Below are 21,442 nucleotides of genomic sequence, written 5' to 3' on the forward strand. Positions count from 1 at the left end.
AAGTGCACTTTTGCAGAGAGAAGTGGGGAGAGAGAGCCCAGGTTTGAGTGCACTGTGAGTAAGCGAGAGAGAGCCCAGGTTTGAGTGCACTGTGAGTAAGCGAGAGAGAGCCTGGGTTTGAGTGCACTGTGAGTAAGCGAGAGAGAGCCTGGGTTTGAGTGCACTGTGAGTAAGCGAGAGAGAGCCTGGGTTTGAGTGCACTGTGAGTAAGCGAGAGAGAGCCTGGGTTTGTGTGCACTGTGAGTAAGCGAGAGTGAGCCTGGGTTTGAGTGCACTGTGAGTAAGCGAGAGAGAGCCTGTGTTTGAGTGCACTCTGAGTAAGCGAGAGAGAACCTGGGTTTGAGTGCACTGTGAGTAAGCGAGAGAGAGCCTGGGTTTGAGTGCACTGTGAGTAAGCGAGAGAGAGCCTGGGTTTGAGTGCACTGTGAGTAAGCGAGAGAGAGCCTGGGTTTGAGTGCACTGTGAGTAAGCGAGAGAGAGCCTGTGTTTGAGTGCACTCTGAGTAAGCGAGAGAGAGCCTGGGTTTGAATGCACTGTGAGTAAGCGAGAGAGAGCCTGGGTTTGAGTGCACTGTGAGTAAGCGAGAGAGAGCCTGGGTTTGAGTGCACAGAGAGAAGGAGCCAATTGGTTTGAGTGCACTTTTGCAGAGAGAAGTGGGGAGAGAGAGCCCAGGTTTGAGTGCACTGTGAGTAAGCGAGAGAGAGCCTGGGTTTGAGTGCACTGTGAGTAAGCGAGAGAGAGCCTGGGTTTGAGTGCACTGTGAGTAAGCGAGAGAGAGCCTGGGTTTGAGTGTACTGTGAGTAAGCGAGAGAGAGCCTGGGTTTGAGTGCACTGTGAGTAAGCGAGAGAGAGCCTGGGTTTGAGTACACTAAGCGATAGAGAGGCCAGATGTGGGGGCACTGTTTGAGAGAGAAGGAGAGAGAGGGAGCCCAGGTTCGAGTACACAGAGAGAAGGAGCCAATTGGTTTGAGTGCACTTTTGGAGAGAGAAGTGGGGAGAGAGAGCCCAGGTTTGAGTGCACTGTGAGTAAGCGAGAGAGAGCCTGGGTTTGAGTGCACTGTGAGTAAACAAGAGGGAGCCTGGGTTTGAGTGCACTGTGAGTAAGCTAGAGAGAGCCTGTGTTTGAGTGCACTGTGAGTAAGCGAGAGAGAGCCCAGGTTTGAGTGCACTGTGAGTAAGCGAGAGAGAGCCTGGGTTTGAGTGCACTGTGAGAAAGCGAGAGAGCCTGGGTTTGAGTGCACTGTGAGTAAGCGAGAGAGAGCCTGGGTTTGAGTGAACTGTGAGTAAGCGAGAGAGAGCCTGGGTTTGAGTGCTCTGTGAGTAAGCGAGAGAGAGCCTGGGTTTGAGTGCACTGTGAGTAAGCGAGAGAGAGCCTGGGTTTGAGTGCACTGTGAGTAAGCGAGAGAGAGCCTGGGTTTGTGTGCACTGTGAGTAAGCGAGAGAGAGCCTGGGTTTGAGTGCACTGTGAGTAAGCGAGAGAGAGCCTGGGTTTGAGTACACCAAGCGATAGAGATGCCAGATGTGGGGGCACTGTTTGAGAGAGAGGGAGCCCAGGTTCGAGTACACAGAGAAAAGGAGCCAATTGGTTTGAGTGCACTTTTGGAGAGAGAAGTGGGGAGAGAGAGCCCAGGTTTGAGTGCACTGTGAGTAAGCGAGAGAGAGCCTGGGTTTGAATGCACTGTGAGTAAGCGAGAGAGAGCCTGGGTTTGAGTGCACTGTGAGTAAGCGAGAGAGAGCCTGTGTTTGAGTGCATTGTGAGTAAGCGAGAGAGAGCCTGGGTTTGAGTGCACTGTGAGTAAGCGAGAGAGAGCCTGGGTTTGAGTGCACTGTGAGTAAGCGAGAGAGAGCCTGGGTTTGAGTGCACTGTGAGTAAGCGAGAGAGAGCCTGGGTTTGAGTGCACTGTGAGTAAGCGAGAGAGAGCCTGGGTTTGAGTGCACTGCGAGTAAGCGAGAGAGAGCCTGGGTTTGAGTACACTAAGCGATAGAGAGGCCAGATGTGGGGGCACTGTTTGAGAGAGAAGGAGAGAGAAAGAGCCCAGGTTCGAGTACACAGAGAGAAGGAGCCAATTGGTTTGAGTGCACTTTTGGAGAGAGAAGTGGGGAGAGAGAGCCCAGGTTTGAGTGCACTGCGAGAGAGAGCCTGGGTTTGAGTGCACTGTGAGTAAGCGAGAGAGAGCCTGGGTTTGAGTGCACTGTGAGTAAGCGAGAGAGAGCCTGGGTTTGAGTGCACTGTGAGTAAGCGAGAGAGAGCCTGGGTTTGAGTGCACTGTGAGTAAGCGAGAGAGAGCCTGTGTTTGAGTGCACTGTGAGTAAGCGAGAGCGAGCCTGGGTTTGAGTGCACTGTGAGTAAGCGAGAGAGAGAGCCTGGGTTTGAGTGCACTGTGAGTAAGCGAGAGAGAGCCTGGGTTTGAGTGCACTGTGAGTAAGCGAGAGAGAGCCTGGGTTTGAGTGCACTGTGAGTAAGCGAGAGAGAGCCTGGGTTTGAGTGCACTGTGAGTAAGCGAGAGAGAGCCTGGGTTTGAGTGCACTGTGAGTAAGCGAGAGAGAGCCTGGGTTTGAGTGCACTGTGAGTAAGCGAGAGAGAGCCTGGGTTTGAGTGCACTGTGAGTAAGCGAGAGAGAGCCTGGGTTTGAGTGCACTGTGAGTAAGCGAGAGAGAGCCTGGGTTTGAGTGCACTGTGAGTAAGCGAGAGAGAGCCTGGGTTTGAGTGCACTGTGAGTAAGCGAGAGAGAGCCTGGGTTTGAGTGTACTGTGAGTAAGCGAGAGAGAGCCTGGGTTTGAGTGCACTGTGAGTAAGCGAGAGAGAGCCTGGGTTTGAGTACACTAAGCGATAGAGAGGCCAGATGTGGGGGCACTGTTTGAGAGAGAAGGAGAGAGAGGGAGCCCAGGTTCGAGTACACAGAGAGAAGGAGCCAATTGGTTTGAGTGCACTTTTGGAGAGAGAAGTGGGGAGAGAGAGCCCAGGTTTGAGTGCACTGTGAGTAAGCGAGAGAGAGCCTGGGTTTGAGTGCACTGTGAGTAAACAAGAGGGAGCCTGGGTTTGAGTGCACTGTGAGTAAGCTAGAGAGAGCCTGTGTTTGAGTGCACTGTGAGTAAGCGAGAGAGAGCCCAGGTTTGAGTGCACTGTGAGTAAGCGAGAGAGAGCCTGGGTTTGAGTGCACTGTGAGAAAGCGAGAGAGCCTGGGTTTGAGTGCACTGTGAGTAAGCGAGAGAGAGCCTGGGTTTGAGTGAACTGTGAGTAAGCGAGAGAGAGCCTGGGTTTGAGTGCTCTGTGAGTAAGCGAGAGAGAGCCTGGGTTTGAGTGCACTGTGAGTAAGCGAGAGAGAGCCTGGGTTTGAGTGCACTGTGAGTAAGCGAGAGAGAGCCTGGGTTTGTGTGCACTGTGAGTAAGCGAGAGAGAGCCTGGGTTTGAGTGCACTGTGAGTAAGCGAGAGAGAGCCTGGGTTTGAGTACACCAAGCGATAGAGATGCCAGATGTGGGGGCACTGTTTGAGAGAGAGGGAGCCCAGGTTCGAGTACACAGAGAAAAGGAGCCAATTGGTTTGAGTGCACTTTTGGAGAGAGAAGTGGGGAGAGAGAGCCCAGGTTTGAGTGCACTGTGAGTAAGCGAGAGAGAGCCTGGGTTTGAATGCACTGTGAGTAAGCGAGAGAGAGCCTGGGTTTGAGTGCACTGTGAGTAAGCGAGAGAGAGCCTGTGTTTGAGTGCATTGTGAGTAAGCGAGAGAGAGCCTGGGTTTGAGTGCACTGTGAGTAAGCGAGAGAGAGCCTGGGTTTGAGTGCACTGTGAGTAAGCGAGAGAGAGCCTGGGTTTGAGTGCACTGTGAGTAAGCGAGAGAGAGCCTGGGTTTGAGTGCACTGTGAGTAAGCGAGAGAGAGCCTGGGTTTGAGTGCACTGCGAGTAAGCGAGAGAGAGCCTGGGTTTGAGTACACTAAGCGATAGAGAGGCCAGATGTGGGGGCACTGTTTGAGAGAGAAGGAGAGAGAAAGAGCCCAGGTTCGAGTACACAGAGAGAAGGAGCCAATTGGTTTGAGTGCACTTTTGGAGAGAGAAGTGGGGAGAGAGAGCCCAGGTTTGAGTGCACTGCGAGAGAGAGCCTGGGTTTGAGTGCACTGTGAGTAAGCGAGAGAGAGCCTGGGTTTGAGTGCACTGTGAGTAAGCGAGAGAGAGCCTGGGTTTGAGTGCACTGTGAGTAAGCGAGAGAGAGCCTGGGTTTGAGTGCACTGTGAGTAAGCGAGAGAGAGCCTGTGTTTGAGTGCACTGTGAGTAAGCGAGAGCGAGCCTGGGTTTGAGTGCACTGTGAGTAAGCGAGAGAGAGAGCCTGGGTTTGAGTGCACTGTGAGTAAGCGAGAGAGAGCCTGGGTTTGAGTGCACTGTGAGTAAGCGAGAGAGAGCCTGGGTTTGAGTGCACTGTGAGTAAGCGAGAGAGAGCCTGGGTTTGAGTGCACTGTGAGTAAGCGAGAGAGAGCCTGGGTTTGAGTGCACTGTGAGTAAGCGAGAGAGAGCCTGGGTTTGAGTGCACTGTGAGTAAGCGAGAGAGAGCCTGGGTTTGAGTGCACTGTGAGTAAGCGAGAGAGAGCCTGGGTTTGAGTGCACTGTGAGTAAGCGAGAGAGAGCCTGGGTTTGAGTGCACTGTGAGTAAGCGAGAGAGAGCCTGGGTTTGAGTGCACTGTGAGTAAGCGAGAGAGAGCCTGGGTTTGAGTGCACTGTGAGTAAGCGAAAGAGAGCCTGGGTTTGAGTGCACTGTGAGTAAGCGAGAGAGAGCCTGGGTTTGAGTGCACAGAGAGAAGGAGCCAATAGGTTTAAGTGCACTTTTGCAGAGAGAAGTGGGGAGAGAGAGCCCAGGTTTGAGTGCACTGTGAGTAAGCGAGAGAGAGCCCAGGTTTGAGTGCACTGTGAGTAAGCGAGAGAGAGCCTGGGTTTGAGTGCACTGTGAGTAAGCGAGAGAGAGCCTGGGTTTGAGTGCACTGTGAGTAAGCGAAAGAGCCTGGGTTTGAGTGCACTGCGTAAGCGAGACAGAGCCTGGGTTTGAGTGCACTGTGAGTAAGCAAGAGCGAGCCTGGGTTTGAGTGCACTGTGAGTAAGCGAGAGAGAGCCTGTGTTTGAGTGCACTCTGAGTAAGCGAGAGAGAGCCTGGGTTTGAGTGCACTGTGAGTAAGCGAGAGAGAGCCTGTGTTTGAGTGCACTCTGAGTAAGCGAGAGAGAGCCTGGGTTTGAGTGCACTGTGAGTAAGCGAGAGAGAGCCTGGGTTTGAGTGCACTGTGAGTAAGCGAGAGAAAGCCTGGGTTTGAGTGCACAGAGAGAAGGAGCCAATTGGTTTGAGTGCACTTTTGCAGAGAGAAGTGGGGAGAGAGAGCCCAGGTTTGAGTGCACTGTGAGTAAGCGAGAGAGAGCCTGGGTTTGAGTGCACTGTGAGTAAGCGAGAGAGAGCCTGGGTTTGAGTGCACTGTGAGTAAGCGAGAGAGAGCCTGGGTTTGAGTATACTGTGAGTAAGCGAGAGAGAGCCTGGGTTTGAGTGCACTGTGAGTAAGCGAGAGAGAGCCTGGGTTTGAGTACACTAAGCGATAGAGAGGCCAGATGTGGGGGCACTGTTTGAGAGAGAAGGAGAGAGAGGGAGCCCAGGTTCGAGTACACAGAGAGAAGGAGCCAATTGGTTTGAGTGCACTTTTGGAGAGAGAAGTGGGGAGAGAGAGCCCAGGTTTGAGTGCACTGTGAGTAAGCGAGAGAGAGCCTGGGTTTGAGTGCACTGTGAGTAAACAAGAGAGAGCCTGTGTTTGAGTGCACTGTGAGTAAGCGAGAGAGAGCCCAGATTTGAGTGCACTGTGAGTAAGCGAGAGAGAGCCTGGGTTTGAGTGCACTGTGAGTAAGCGAGAGAGAGCCTGGGTTTGAGTGCACTGTGAGTAAGCGAGAGAGAGCCTGGGTTTGAGTGAACTGTGAGTAAGCGAGAGAGAGCCTGGGTTTGAGTGCACTGTGAGTAAGCGAGAGAGAGCCTGGGTTTGAGTGCACTGTGAGTAAGCGAGAGAGCCTGGGTTTGAGTGCACTGTGAGTAAGCGAGAGAGAGCCTGGGTTTGAGTGCACAGAGAGAAGGAGCCAATAGGTTTAAGTGCACTTTTGCAGAGAGAAGTGGGGAGAGAGAGCCCAGGTTTGAGTGCACTGTGAGTAAGCGAGAGAGAGCCCAGGTTTGAGTGCACTGTGAGTAAGCGAGAGAGAGCCTGGGTTTGAGTGCACTGTGAGTAAGCGAGAGAGAGCCTGGGTTTGAGTGCACTGTGAGTAAGCGAGAGAGCCTGGGTTTGAGTGCACTGTGTAAGCGAGACAGAGCCTGGGTTTGAGTGCACTGTGAGTAAGCAAGAGCGAGCCTGGGTTTGAGTGCACTGTGAGTAAGCGAGAGAGAGCCTGTGTTTGAGTGCACTCTGAGTAAGCGAGAGAGAGCCTGGGTTTGAGTGCACTGTGAGTAAGCGAGAGAGAGCCTGGGTTTGAGTGCACTGTGAGTAAGCGAGAGAGAGCCTGGGTTTGAGTGCACTGTGAGTAAGCGAGAGAGAGCCTGGGTTTGAGTGCACTGTGAGTAAGCGAGAGAGAGCCTGTGTTTGAGTGCACTCTGAGTAAGCGAGAGAGAGCCTGGGTTTGAGTGCACTGTGAGTAAGCGAGAGAGAGCCTGGGTTTGAGTGCACTGTGAGTAAGCGAGAGAGAGCCTGGGTTTGAGTGCACAGAGAGAAGGAGCCAATTGGTTTGAGTGCACTTTTGCAGAGAGAAGTGGGGAGAGAGAGCCCAGGTTTGAGTGCACTGTGAGTAAGCGAGAGAGAGCCTGGGTTTGAGTGCACTGTGAGTAAGCGAGAGAGAGCCTGGGTTTGAGTGCACTGTGAGTAAGCGAGAGAGAGCCTGGGTTTGAGTGTACTGTGAGTAAGCGAGAGAGAGCCTGGGTTTGAGTGCACTGTGAGTAAGCGAGAGAGAGCCTGGGTTTGAGTACACTAAGCGATAGAGAGGCCAGATGTGGGGGCACTGTTTGAGAGAGAAGGAGAGAGAGGGAGCCCAGGTTCGAGTACACAGAGAGAAGGAGCCAATTGGTTTGAGTGCACATTTGGAGAGAGAAGTGGGGAGAGAGAGCCCAGGTTTGAGTGCACTGTGAGTAAGCGAGAGAGAGCCTGGGTTTGAGTGCACTGTGAGTAAACAAGAGGGAGCCTGGGTTTGAGTGCACTGTGAGTAAGCGAGAGAGAGCCTGTGTTTGAGTGCACTGTGAGTAAGCGAGAGAGAGCCCAGGTTTGAGTGCACTGTGAGTAAGCGAGAGAGAGCCTGGGTTTGAGTGCACTGTGAGTAAGCAAGAGAGCCTGGGTTTGAGTGCACTGTGAGTAAGCGAGAGAGAGCCTGGGTTTGAGTGCACTGTGAGTAAGCGAGAGAGAGCCTGGGTTTGAGTGCACTGTGAGTAAGCGAGAGAGAGCCTGGGTTTGAGTGCACTGTGAGTAAGCGAGAGAGAGCCTGGGTTTGAGTGCACTGTGAGTAAGCGAGAGAGAGCCTGGGTTTGAGTGCACTGTGAGTAAGCGAGAGAGAGCCTGGGTTTGAGTGCACTGTGAGTAAGCGAGAGAGAGCCTGGGTTTGAGTGCACTGTGAGTAAGCGAGAGAGAGCCTGGGTTTGAGTGCACAGAGAGAAGGAGCCAATAGGTTTGAGTGCACTTTTGCAGAGAGAAGTGGGGAGAGAGAGCCCAGGTTTGAGTGCACTGTGAATAAGCGAGAGAGAGCCCAGGTTTGAGTGCACTGTGAGTAAGCGAGAGAGAGCCTGGGTTTGAGTGCACTGTGAGTAAGCGAGAGAGAGCCTGGGTTTGCGTGCACTGTGAGTAAGCGAGAGAGAGCCTGGGTTTGAGTGCACTGTGAGTAAGCGAGAGAGAGCCTGGGTTTGAGTGCACTGTGAGTAAGCGAGAGAGAGCCTGGGTTTGAGTGCACTGTGAGTAAGCGAGAGAGAGCCTGGGTTTGAGTGCACTGTGAGTAAGCGAGAGAGAGCCTGGGTTTGAATGCACTGTGAGTAAGCGAGAGAGAGCCTGGGTTTGAGTGCACTCTGAGTAAGCGAGAGAGAGCCTGGGTTTGAGTGCACTGTGAGTAAGCGAGAGAGAGCCTGGGTTTGAGTGCACTGTGAGTAAGCGAGAGAGAGCCTGGGTTTGAGTGCACTGTGAGTAAGCGAGAGAGAGCCTGGGTTTGAGTGCACTGTGAGTAAGCGAGAGAGAGAGCCTGGGTTTGAGTGCACTGTGAGTAAGCGAGAGAGAGCCTGGGTTTGAGTGCACTGCGAGTAAGCGAGAGAGAGCCTGGGTTTGAGTGCACTGTGAGTAAGCGAGAGAGAGCCTGGGTTTGAGTGCACTGTGAGTAAGCGAGAGAGAGCCTGGGTTTGAGTGCACTGTGAGTAAGCAAGAGAGAGCCTGGGTTTGAGTGCACAGAGAGAAGGAGCCAATAGGTTTAAGTGCACTTTTGCAGAGAGAAGTGGGGAGAGAGAGCCCAGGTTTGAGTGCACTGTGAGTAAGCGAGAGAGAGCCCAGGTTTGAGTGCACTGTGAGTAAGCGAGAGAGAGCCTGGGTTTGAGTGCACTGTGAGTAAGCGAGAGAGAGCCTGGGTTTGAGTGCACTGTGAGTAAGCGAGAGAGAGCCTGGGTTTGAGTGCACTGTGAGTAAGCGAGAGAGAGCCTGGGGTTGTGTGCACTGTGAGTAAGCGAGAGTGAGCCTGGGTTTGAGTGCACTGTGAGTAAGCGAGAGAGAGCCTGTGTTTGAGTGCACTCTGAGTAAGCGAGAGAGAACCTGGGTTTGAGTGCACTGTGAGTAAGCGAGAGAGAGCCTGGGTTTGAGTGCACTGTGAGTAAGCGAGAGAGAGCCTGGGTTTGAGTGCACTGTGAGTAAGCGAGAGAGAGCCTGGGTTTGAGTGCACTGTGAGTAAGCGAGAGAGAGCCTGTGTTTGAGTGCACTCTGAGTAAGCGAGAGAGAGCCTGGGTTTGAGTGCACTGTGAGTAAGCGAGAGAGAGCCTGGGTTTGAGTGCACTGTGAGTAAGCGAGAGAGAGCCTGGGTTTGAGTGCACAGAGAGAAGGAGCCAATTGGTTTGAGTGCACTTTTGCAGAGAGAAGTGGGGAGAGAGAGCCCAGGTTTGAGTGCACTGTGAGTAAGCGAGAGAGAGCCTGGGTTTGAGTGCACTGTGAGTAAGCGAGAGAGAGCCTGGGTTTGAGTGCACTGTGAGTAAGCGAGAGAGAGCCTGGGTTTGAGTGTACTGTGAGTAAGCGAGAGAGAGCCTGGGTTTGAGTGCACTGTGAGTAAGCGAGAGAGAGCCTGGGTTTGAGTACACTAAGCGATAGAGAGGCCAGATGTGGGGGCACTGTTTGAGAGAGAAGGAGAGAGAGGGAGCCCAGGTTCGAGTACACAGAGAGAAGGAGCCAATTGGTTTGAGTGCACTTTTGGAGAGAGAAGTGGGGAGAGAGAGCCCAGGTTTGAGTGCACTGTGAGTAAGCGAGAGAGAGCCTGGGTTTGAGTGCACTGTGAGTAAACAAGAGGGAGCCTGGGTTTGAGTGCACTGTGAGTAAGCTAGAGAGAGCCTGTGTTTGAGTGCACTGTGAGTAAGCGAGAGAGAGCCCAGGTTTGAGTGCACTGTGAGTAAGCGAGAGAGAGCCTGGGTTTGAGTGCACTGTGAGAAAGCGAGAGAGCCTGGGTTTGAGTGCACTGTGAGTAAGCGAGAGAGAGCCTGGGTTTGAGTGAACTGTGAGTAAGCGAGAGAGAGCCTGGGTTTGAGTGCTCTGTGAGTAAGCGAGAGAGAGCCTGGGTTTGAGTGCACTGTGAGTAAGCGAGAGAGAGCCTGGGTTTGAGTGCACTGTGAGTAAGCGAGAGAGAGCCTGGGTTTGTGTGCACTGTGAGTAAGCGAGAGAGAGCCTGGGTTTGAGTGCACTGTGAGTAAGCGAGAGAGAGCCTGGGTTTGAGTACACCAAGCGATAGAGATGCCAGATGTGGGGGCACTGTTTGAGAGAGAGGGAGCCCAGGTTCGAGTACACAGAGAAAAGGAGCCAATTGGTTTGAGTGCACTTTTGGAGAGAGAAGTGGGGAGAGAGAGCCCAGGTTTGAGTGCACTGTGAGTAAGCGAGAGAGAGCCTGGGTTTGAATGCACTGTGAGTAAGCGAGAGAGAGCCTGGGTTTGAGTGCACTGTGAGTAAGCGAGAGAGAGCCTGTGTTTGAGTGCATTGTGAGTAAGCGAGAGAGAGCCTGGGTTTGAGTGCACTGTGAGTAAGCGAGAGAGAGCCTGGGTTTGAGTGCACTGTGAGTAAGCGAGAGAGAGCCTGGGTTTGAGTGCACTGTGAGTAAGCGAGAGAGAGCCTGGGTTTGAGTGCACTGTGAGTAAGCGAGAGAGAGCCTGGGTTTGAGTGCACTGCGAGTAAGCGAGAGAGAGCCTGGGTTTGAGTACACTAAGCGATAGAGAGGCCAGATGTGGGGGCACTGTTTGAGAGAGAAGGAGAGAGAAAGAGCCCAGGTTCGAGTACACAGAGAGAAGGAGCCAATTGGTTTGAGTGCACTTTTGGAGAGAGAAGTGGGGAGAGAGAGCCCAGGTTTGAGTGCACTGCGAGAGAGAGCCTGGGTTTGAGTGCACTGTGAGTAAGCGAGAGAGAGCCTGGGTTTGAGTGCACTGTGAGTAAGCGAGAGAGAGCCTGGGTTTGAGTGCACTGTGAGTAAGCGAGAGAGAGCCTGGGTTTGAGTGCACTGTGAGTAAGCGAGAGAGAGCCTGTGTTTGAGTGCACTGTGAGTAAGCGAGAGCGAGCCTGGGTTTGAGTGCACTGTGAGTAAGCGAGAGAGAGAGCCTGGGTTTGAGTGCACTGTGAGTAAGCGAGAGAGAGCCTGGGTTTGAGTGCACTGTGAGTAAGCGAGAGAGAGCCTGGGTTTGAGTGCACTGTGAGTAAGCGAGAGAGAGCCTGGGTTTGAGTGCACTGTGAGTAAGCGAGAGAGAGCCTGGGTTTGAGTGCACTGTGAGTAAGCGAGAGAGAGCCTGGGTTTGAGTGCACTGTGAGTAAGCGAGAGAGAGCCTGGGTTTGAGTGCACTGTGAGTAAGCGAGAGAGAGCCTGGGTTTGAGTGCACTGTGAGTAAGCGAGAGAGAGCCTGGGTTTGAGTGCACTGTGAGTAAGCGAGAGAGAGCCTGGGTTTGAGTGCACTGTGAGTAAGCGAGAGAGAGCCTGGGTTTGAGTGCACTGTGAGTAAGCGAAAGAGAGCCTGGGTTTGAGTGCACTGTGAGTAAGCGAGAGAGAGCCTGGGTTTGAGTGCACAGAGAGAAGGAGCCAATAGGTTTAAGTGCACTTTTGCAGAGAGAAGTGGGGAGAGAGAGCCCAGGTTTGAGTGCACTGTGAGTAAGCGAGAGAGAGCCCAGGTTTGAGTGCACTGTGAGTAAGCGAGAGAGAGCCTGGGTTTGAGTGCACTGTGAGTAAGCGAGAGAGAGCCTGGGTTTGAGTGCACTGTGAGTAAGCGAAAGAGCCTGGGTTTGAGTGCACTGCGTAAGCGAGACAGAGCCTGGGTTTGAGTGCACTGTGAGTAAGCAAGAGCGAGCCTGGGTTTGAGTGCACTGTGAGTAAGCGAGAGAGAGCCTGTGTTTGAGTGCACTCTGAGTAAGCGAGAGAGAGCCTGGGTTTGAGTGCACTGTGAGTAAGCGAGAGAGAGCCTGGGTTTGAGTGCACTGTGAGTAAGCGAGAGAGAGCCTGGGTTTGAGTGCACTGTGAGTAAGCGAGAGAGAGCCTGGGTTTGAGTGCACTGTGAGTAAGCGAGAGAGAGCCTGTGTTTGAGTGCACTCTGAGTAAGCGAGAGAGAGCCTGGGTTTGAGTGCACTGTGAGTAAGCGAGAGAGAGCCTGGGTTTGAGTGCACTGTGAGTAAGCGAGAGAAAGCCTGGGTTTGAGTGCACAGAGAGAAGGAGCCAATTGGTTTGAGTGCACTTTTGCAGAGAGAAGTGGGGAGAGAGAGCCCAGGTTTGAGTGCACTGTGAGTAAGCGAGAGAGAGCCTGGGTTTGAGTGCACTGTGAGTAAGCGAGAGAGAGCCTGGGTTTGAGTGCACTGTGAGTAAGCGAGAGAGAGCCTGGGTTTGAGTATACTGTGAGTAAGCGAGAGAGAGCCTGGGTTTGAGTGCACTGTGAGTAAGCGAGAGAGAGCCTGGGTTTGAGTACACTAAGCGATAGAGAGGCCAGATGTGGGGGCACTGTTTGAGAGAGAAGGAGAGAGAGGGAGCCCAGGTTCGAGTACACAGAGAGAAGGAGCCAATTGGTTTGAGTGCACTTTTGGAGAGAGAAGTGGGGAGAGAGAGCCCAGGTTTGAGTGCACTGTGAGTAAGCGAGAGAGAGCCTGGGTTTGAGTGCACTGTGAGTAAACAAGAGAGAGCCTGTGTTTGAGTGCACTGTGAGTAAGCGAGAGAGAGCCCAGATTTGAGTGCACTGTGAGTAAGCGAGAGAGAGCCTGGGTTTGAGTGCACTGTGAGTAAGCGAGAGAGAGCCTGGGTTTGAGTGCACTGTGAGTAAGCGAGAGAGAGCCTGGGTTTGAGTGAACTGTGAGTAAGCGAGAGAGAGCCTGGGTTTGAGTGCACTGTGAGTAAGCGAGAGAGAGCCTGGGTTTGAGTGCACTGTGAGTAAGCGAGAGAGAGCCTGGGTTTGAGTGCACTGTGAGTAAGCGAGAGAGAGCCTGGGTTTGAGTGCACAGAGAGAAGGAGCCAATAGGTTTAAGTGCACTTTTGCAGAGAGAAGTGGGGAGAGAGAGCCCAGGTTTGAGTGCACTGTGAGTAAGCGAGAGAGAGAGCCCAGGTTTGAGTGCACTGTGAGTAAGCGAGAGAGAGCCTGGGTTTGAGTGCACTGTGAGTAAGCGAGAGAGAGCCTGGGTTTGAGTGCACTGTGAGTAAGCGAGAGAGCCTGGGTTTGAGTGCACTGCGTAAGCGAGACAGAGCCTGGGTTTGAGTGCACTGTGAGTAAGCAAGAGCGAGCCTGGGTTTGAGTGCACTGTGAGCAAGCGAGAGAGAGCCTGTGTTTGAGTGCACTCTGAGTAAGCGAGAGAGAGCCTGGGTTTGAGTGCACTGTGAGTAAGCGAGAGAGAGCCTGGGTTTGAGTGCACTGTGAGTAAGCGAGAGAGAGCCTGGGTTTGAGTGCACTGTGAGTAAGCGAGAGAGAGCCTGGGTTTGAGTGCACTGTGAGTAAGCGAGAGAGAGCCTGTGTTTGAGTGCACTCTGAGTAAGCGAGAGAGAGCCTGGGTTTGAGTGCACTGTGAGTAAGCGAGAGAGAGCCTGGGTTTGAGTGCACTGTGAGTAAGCGAGAGAGAGCCTGGGTTTGAGTGCACAGAGAGAAGGAGCCAATTGGTTTGAGTGCACTTTTGCAGAGAGAAGTGGGGAGAGAGAGCCCAGGTTTGAGTGCACTGTGAGTAAGCGAGAGAGAGCCTGGGTTTGAGTGCACTGTGAGTAAGCGAGAGAGAGCCTGGGTTTGAGTGCACTGTGAGTAAGCGAGAGAGAGCCTGGGTTTGAGTATACTGTGAGTAAGCGAGAGAGAGCCTGGGTTTGAGTGCACTGTGAGTAAGCGAGAGAGAGCCTGGGTTTGAGTACACTAAGCGATAGAGAGGCCAGATGTGGGGGCACTGTTTGAGAGAGAAGGAGAGAGAGGGAGCCCAGGTTCGAGTACACAGAGAGAAGGAGCCAATTGGTTTGAGTGCACTTTTGGAGAGAGAAGTGGGGAGAGAGAGCCCAGGTTTGAGTGCACTGTGAGTAAGCGAGAGAGAGCCTGGGTTTGAGTGCACTGTGAGTAAACAAGAGGGAGCCTGGGTTTGAGTGCACTGTGAGTAAGCGAGAGAGAGCCTGGGTTTGAGTGCACTGTGAGTAAGCGAGAGAGAGCCTGGGTTTGAGTGCACTGTGAGTAAACAAGAGGGAGCCTGGGTTTGAGTGCACTGTGAGTAAGCGAGAGAGAGAGCCTGGGTTTGAGTGCACTGTGAGTAAACAAGAGAGAGCCTGTGTTTGAGTGCACTGTGAGTAAGCGAGAGAGAGCCCAGATTTGAGTGCACTGTGAGTAAGCGAGAGAGAGCCTGGGTTTGAGTGCACTGTGAGTAAGCGAGAGAGAGCCTGGGTTTGAGTGCACTGTGAGTAAGCGAGAGAGAGCCTGGGTTTGAGTGAACTGTGAGTAAGCGAGAGAGAGCCTGGGTTTGAGTGCACTGTGAGTAAGCGAGAGAGAGCCTGGGTTTGAGTGCACTGTGAGTAAGCGAGAGAGAGCCTGGGTTTGAGTGCACTGTGAGTAAGCGAGAAAGAGCCTGGGTTTGAGTGCACTGTGAGTAAGCGAGAGAGAGCCTGGGTTTGTGTGCACTGTGAGTAAGCGAGAGAGAGCCTGGGTTTGTGTGCACTGTGAGTAAGCGAGAGAGAGCCTGGGTTTGAGTGCACTGTGAGTAAGCGAGAGAGAGCCTGGGTTTGAGTGCACTGTGAGTAAGCGAGAGAGAGCCTGGGTTTGTGTGCACTGTGAGTAAGCGAGAGAGAGCCTGGGTTTGAGTGCACTGTGAGTAAGCGAGAGAGAGCCTGGGTTTGAGTGCACTGTGAGTAAGCGAGAAAGAGCCTGGGTTTGAGTGCACTGTGAGTAAGCGAGAGAGAGCCTGGGTTTGAGTGCACTGTGAGTAAGCGAGAGAGAGCCTGGGTTTGTGTGCACTGTGAGTAAGCGAGAGAGAGCCTGGGTTTGAGTATACTGAGAGAGAGAGAGACAGAGAGATAGAGAAGGATAGCCCAGGTTTGAGTGTACTGAGAGAGAGAAACAGAGATAAAGAGAGGGATAGCCCAGGTTTGAGTACATTGAGAAAGAGCGAGGGAGAGAGAGCCTTGTGAATACAGAGAGAGGGAGGAAAGGAATGGAATATGAATCAGATTAAAAGGGTGAAATAGTATGAATGTTGAAATCTTACAGAAAAGCAAAACAAAAATGAGACAGCAAAATTGAGTTGGTGAAGTGCAGGCCGATTGCGGGTTGACAAATGAGATCTCCATTGGCACAGACTCATCACAATGACATGAACGAGGACCAAATGAGACAACATACCTGCCTACCACTCCAGCTATACCCATTTATAAGAATCGATGAATGGCCTAGCAATGGAGATGAGTGAACGAGAAAACGAGAACAATGAAAGAATGGTCATGGACAACAAGGTTGCGGCACGGCGTCGAAGCAACGACCTCTTCGACCGAGTCACCATCAATGTGTCGGGCCTCCGGTTTGAAACTCAGCGGCGGACGCTCACCCGCTTCCCTGACACACTCTTGGGAGATGCATCGCGCCTTCAGCTCTACTTCGATGCTCAACGTAACGAGTACTTCTTTGACCGAAACCGCCCTTGTTTTGATTCCATCTTGTACTACTACCAGTCAGGCGGACGCCTCATTCGCCCAGACAGTGTTTCGATTGACGTTTTCGCCGATGAAATACGATTTTTCGACTTGGGCGAGGAAGCAATGGAGAAGTTCCGGGCGTATGAAGGATTCACCAAAGAACAGCCTGAGGTGCTCCCCGAAAATGGGCACCACCGAAGAATTTGGCTCCTGTTTGAGCACCCGGCTAGCTCTCCAGCGGCCCATGCAGTTGCCGTGGTTTCCATTTCGGTCATTGTCATCTCCATCGTTGTGTTTTGCATCGAAACCCTCCCAGGTTTCCATACGAATGACGATGGAATGCCTCGCGAGATCAATGAAACTTTGAGCACAGAGGAAGCTCGCATAGCAGTGTTTTCCTCAACGCTGTTTGCACTGGAGACGGCATGCATCTGCTGGTTCTTATTGGAGTTCATAGCACGCCTCGTCTCCTGCCCAGACAAGGTTTTATTCTTCAAGGACGCCATGAACGTCATGGATCTTGCCGCCATTTTGCCATATTTCGTGTCTGTAGGCCTCACCCTCTGGGCCAGCGAGGACAGCGCGCACCATGCCTCGGCCCTAGCGATCACTCGGGTCATTCGACTCGTTCGAGTATTTAGGGTATTCAAACTGTCGAGGCATTCAAAGGGTTTACAAATCCTGGGTAGGACATTTCGTGCAAGCGTGAAAGAACTGGGACTTCTCATGTTCTTCCTTTTCATTGGCATCACCATCTTCTCTAGCGCCGTGTACTTTGCTGAAGTTGAAAAGCACGGCAACGTATTTTCCAGCATACCAGCGTCATTTTGGTGGGCCGTGGTAACAATGACGACTGTGGGATATGGTGACATGAGTCCAGAGTCGGTCCTAGGCAAACTTGTGGGCTCACTTTGTGCTCTTGCTGGTGTACTCACCATCTCACTCCCAGTACCCGTCATCGTTGCCAACTTCAGTTATTTCTACCATCAGGGACGACTAACGGCACAGGAGGAGGAGGTCTTCAGCTACAATATTCCTGAACGTCACGATTCGCAACGGACTTCACTTATGGCTGGTAGCCTCACAGAGTTTGAAGCGATAGAAGATGTTTTTGGGGAAGAGAGGGCATCTGGAGAACCTGCTTCCAAGGCATATTCCAACAGCCATTACTCCACTGCCTGTTGTGCTCAGAACGCAGGTTGTGATTTTACTGAAAGTCGTGTGTAATACACACTCACATGGTATTAGCCCTGAAACACTTTCCACGTTTACTCTCAGTTACCACAAAAATGTCTTAGCAAACATTGAATCAAAAATCTAGTCTCTGTCTTAATTACTAATCCCTAGGGACGGTGGTGGAGGCTGTAGATAAAATGTTGTTGTTATTTTTCTTGCATGGCCGTTTCCTGTTATAAAATGACTATCAGGAAGTACCGTATTTATTGCTGAGCATAGGTTGTTGAACATACCTATTGCATGGTGCTTAGAATTCAAAAAACGATGTTGTCACACCCTCACTTTTACATCCAGCTGCCTCATACAAATCTGTCAAAGTTCCTTAAGCTTAAGAGTAAATCTTGTTAATTTTTCTTTTCTTTTCAAGATTGAGGCTCATGGAAGAGCGAGGTGACAGATGGTGAAAAGGCAACGGACTGGTAACGGAGCAGTGGAGCCACAGGCGTAGCGCAAAAAGTAAGGGAATGAATGAACGTGAAAAGAGTTGAAAGAGACGAGGCCAGAAAACACAGCAACCTGCAAGGAAGAGGGTTGGGTTAGGTAAGGTGAGGTTAAGGGGGTAGAAAAGATTGTGGGTCGGGATGGGGGATGACACGAGATTATGGTGCGATACTCGCTTGAAGTCCTGAGGGGAAAGGTGGGTGTGAACAGCCTCAGGAGAATAGTTCCACAAATAGGCGAAAAAGAAGAAGAAAAGTTAATTGAGGTGTGCGAAATGCTGTGGTTATGGGAGTTTAACCAGGAAGTGGTTAATGAAAGAACGCGTGCATCCTGGAGAAGCTCGGAAGGGTAGAAGGGTTGAGAGAGCATAGTGAGCTAGGCCGGAAGTGACATGGTAAAGAAACAGACCAAAAAACAAAAACAGAGACCACCGCCCTGACTGCGATAGGAGAGCAACAGGCATTGTGCTTTGGCCTCATCGTCGTAGATTCCAGTAATTGTTGAGAGATTTATTACTGTACGAGGGCGCATTCCAAAACGCTCTCGGAACAAGACCCTCACAGTAGTCCAAAACACATCAAGGCCTTATTTATTTTTCAATACACAAACATGTGTAATTCATAAAGAAATGTATTTTTATTTCTATACAGTATGCACCTCATTCTACTTTTGTGTTAGGGTTATACTGTTGGACTATCGTAAGTATCTCGTTCATAGAACATTTTGAACGTCCTCGTATATACATACTTTCATACCGAGAACGCACGTATCAGGTTATACTGAGCCATTTCTATTGCATATAAAGCTCCCTGGCTTGGAGCAGGCACTATATATCCATTCGTATCTGAAAACTTTCATTGGGTGAGAATTGTATGTGACACAACATGGAAACGTATGTCGAGTAAGGTGGGGCAAGATGCCCCAACTCACAACAACCTCCTCGGTCTGAGTCTAACTAATGTCTAGATGTTTAGGGTTAGTAGGAAATGTTAAAATGAAAAAATGTTTCTCAATGTTTTCTCACCTTTCACAATGTTGTGTCTGAGATTGGACTCAAACTCAAGGACTTTTGAATTCTCTGGAGGTCAGAGATGAAATTTTATTCGTCAAGTTGTAACATTCACAGGATGTCAGAGATGGCATGGAGCCTCTTTGGCTGTTGGGTCTCCCCAGATCAGGTTGCAGAGGCTTAGGGCGAAATCTAAAAGAGGATTTCAAAGAAGGTTTCATCAACTGCTCTGTCTTCAGTGTCAACAATATATATATATATATATACAGTCACGTGAAAAAGTAAGTACACCCCATGTAGAGTTTTGACTTTTTCAACATATTTCAACATACAGCTATTTGATCTTCATTTCAACAATATTGATAGATAAAGGTGATATAATATAACAAATATCATGAAACATTTACATTTTGTAGTCCATTGTATAATTTAAATAAACATAAATGCAAATTTTGCATGTGGAAAAAGTAAGTACACCTTTGGCTCTAATAGGTAGTATTGCCTCCTTTGGCAGAAACAACCTCAAGTAGGCGTTTCTTATAACTGTCTGTCAGTCTCTGACATCGACTGGGAGAAATTTTTGCCCACTCCTCCATGCAGAATTCTTTCAGCTGTGCGATGTTTGAGGGGTTTCTTGCATGCACAGTTTCAAATCCCCCCCACAACATCTCGATGGGATTTAGATACGGGCTTTGACTTGGCCATTCCAGAACCCTCCATTTCTTTCTTTTCAACCATTCCTTGGTGGATTTACTGGTATGTTTAGGGTCATTGTCATGTTGCAAGGTCCACCTTTGGTTGAGCTTCAACTTTCCGACAAATGGCCTCACATTATCCTCAAGCACCCTCTGGTACAATGAAGAATTCATAGTTGATTCTATGATGGTGAGCTGCCCAGGCCCTGATGCAGCAAAGCTGCCCCAAACCATAATATTTCCACCACCATGCTTTGCAGTTGGTATCAGGTTCTTGTGGTCAAATGCTGTCTTTGGTTTTCGCCAAACATGTCTTCTGGTTCTGTGGCCAAATAGCTCGACCTTTGACTCATCTGTCCAGAGCACATTGTTCCAGAAGTGCTGGTATTTGCCGAGGTGTTCATTGGCAAACTTTAGTCTTGCCCTGATGTTCTTTCTGGACAGCAAAGGTTTCCTCCTGGCACACCTCCCATGTCGATCAAATTTGTGCAGCCTCTTTCTAATGCTAGATTCGTGCACTTTGTCATCAACAGTGGCAAGAGCTACCTGTAGGTCCCGTGATGACATTCTGGGGTTCTTAGAGACTTCTTTCAGCATCTTGCGGTCTGCTCTCGGGCTGAACTTGCTGGGGCGGCCTGGCCTGAAGAAGTTGGCAGTTGTTTGGAATCTTCTCCACTTGTAGATGATCTTCCAGACAGTCGAATGATTGATTTCAAAATGTTTGGAGATCTTTTTAAATCCCTTCCCAGACTCGTAGGCATCTATAGCCTTCTTTCTGAGGGCCTCAGAGAGCTCTTTTGATCTAGGCGTGGTGACACCGCACACTTCAAAAACAAAGAGCAAACCAAACTAAATGTCTGAGGTTTAAATAAGACAGGTTCCTCCAAGATCCTCTCTAACGATGTTCTAATCATTTGCACCTGAGCTGGTGCACCTGATTCTAATTTTAGGTATTTGAAGTAGTGATAAATGTAGGGGTGTACTTACTTTTTCCACATGTGAAATTTGCATTTATGTTTTTTTAAATTATGCAATGGACTACAAAATGTAAATGTTTCATGATATTTGTTATATTATATCACCTTTATCTATCAATATTGTTTAAATGAAGATCAAATAGCTGTATGTTGAAATATGTTGAAAAAGTCAAAACTTTACATGGGGTGTACTTACTTTTTCACGTGACTGTATATTTAATAATGGTAACACTGTATTTCTTGGAGTTTGGGGGTGTATCGGTTACATGTTACACTTAAAGTCACACCATGTAAAAATAAAGCCGAGGTTTGAGGTGCCCATGACAGTGAAGGTTCCGATAGCAATCCAAAACAAGGTGTTTGTGTTGAATCACAGCTGTTAAAAGCTCACCCCTTCCTGCTCCTATTCCTTTTATGTACCCTCTTAGGGTTTGGCAGATACTGCAGCTTTCAACACCACAAATTTGATTTGAAAATTGTTTCTCCTATTTGATGTCCCCATCTGAGCAGAAAGCTGGTGATGCTGGGGTCCCAGGTTCAAATCCCTTATACTTTGTTAATTTGTCTCTTGCCTCCTTATGTCATCAAATCATTAATTAAAAGTCAGTGCATTGATGCTTCCTTCTGTCTTTGTCCTCTATGTGATATGTACAAACTCCTCCATAAGCCCTAGATGCTGTAAAAATAAAATTCTTCCTTCAATTTTTGTTTGGTCCTAACATCACACGCACGTGCGCACCTACACACAGGCGTTGGTTCTGCCAAAGCAGTCTCCTGGCAAGGGTTACAACCCTCGACAGGTTGCCACTCCGATGCAGCATACTCAACTGACGGTGCAGGAATTTGGAATTTGTTCCATGGCGTCGGCGATAACTTTACTACTCTTCCCGAATGACACCTTGTGATCTATAACCTCCATCAACTAATACTGTCAGGCGGGATGCCCAGTTTAACGAGTCGTTAAACCGGGCATCCCATCTGAAAAATGGGATCCGAGTCCCAAAATATTCGCTCAATTACATTCAGTATTTGAAAAACTACATGGTTGTTCACTATATTGAAGTGTGAAGAAGGTAAAAGGACAAGCACAGCCCTGAAGATTTGACGATTATGGAAATGTGGAATGGTTGCCAAATGGTTATCTAAGAAGTTAAATCAAAATGTCTGCATGATGAGAGAAGCACGATTCAAGGAAATGTGGTGAGCGATTATAAAGTTCATTTGGGTTTCATGTAATGTACATTCCTTGTTTTTGTTTATCAAGTGCGCCACCTTTTTACCTGTGACGCGTCTACAATAACTCTGCATGGTTGTTGTTGTTGTGGTTCTTGGTAGGGTCGATTTTTGAAATGTGCACCCATTGGTTAGACAGCTGTCGGACCCCAATCACATTTGTCGCTTGACTCCACCCACAATAGCACCCAGTCAAAATAATATCAGCGCCTTCTTCTTTTTCTGGTGGGCCTAAGACATCAGACCTGTAGGCCCCTGCTGATTAAATACACTGCCTAGGTTTGTTGCGTCAGATTTCAATTGCTTTGTTTCGGTCGAGTGTTGATTGGACGGGGGAGGGCAATGCCCTCAAATGTTACGTAATATCTTAGGGGGTGTGAAATGTCGAAGATGTATACAGATTGAATGTCCACACAATTATTTAAGATTTATTATGAAGAGGTTTTGACAATGTACGAGAGAGCACGCACAGCTGTGAGGACGAAGGACGGGAAAAGTGGTGAGTTTGAGGTGAAGGTGGGAGTGCATCAGGGGTCGG

General features: G+C 50.1%; 2 protein-coding genes across 3 annotated transcripts in view; one reads left to right on the top strand and one right to left on the bottom strand.

Annotated features, from left to right (window-relative positions):
• The window catches only part of LOC137427574 (potassium voltage-gated channel subfamily A member 1-like), a 53,462-nt gene extending 35,642 nt beyond the window's left edge, over positions 1-17,820 (top strand). Inside the window, exons 2-3 of one of the 2 annotated variants that reach the window (XM_078778000.1) lie at positions 14,980-16,511; positions 16,917-17,820. In XM_078778000.1, coding sequence (XP_078634126.1) covers positions 15,062-16,511; positions 16,917-16,921 — 1,455 coding nt within the window. In that variant the 5' untranslated portion in view covers positions 14,980-15,061 and the 3' untranslated portion in view covers positions 16,922-17,820. Of the gene's footprint in view, positions 1-14,979; positions 16,646-16,916 lie in introns of those variants that run through there. The other variant, XM_068117171.2, reaches the window with a different exon arrangement.
• Positions 1-18,136, bottom strand: part of LOC137427575 (uncharacterized) — a 90,339-nt gene extending 72,203 nt beyond the window's left edge. The window contains exon 1 of the mRNA XM_068117172.2: positions 18,015-18,136. The gene's annotated coding sequence lies outside the window, so the exon portion shown is untranslated. The remainder of the gene's footprint in view (positions 1-18,014) is intronic.
• Positions 18,137-21,442: the final 3,306 nt, after the last annotated feature.

Source organism: Myxine glutinosa, chromosome 5 (genome assembly GCF_964187855.1).
Source record: "Myxine glutinosa chromosome 5, kmMyxGlut1.1, whole genome shotgun sequence".
NCBI classification, from domain to species: domain Eukaryota; kingdom Metazoa; phylum Chordata; class Myxini; order Myxiniformes; family Myxinidae; genus Myxine; species Myxine glutinosa.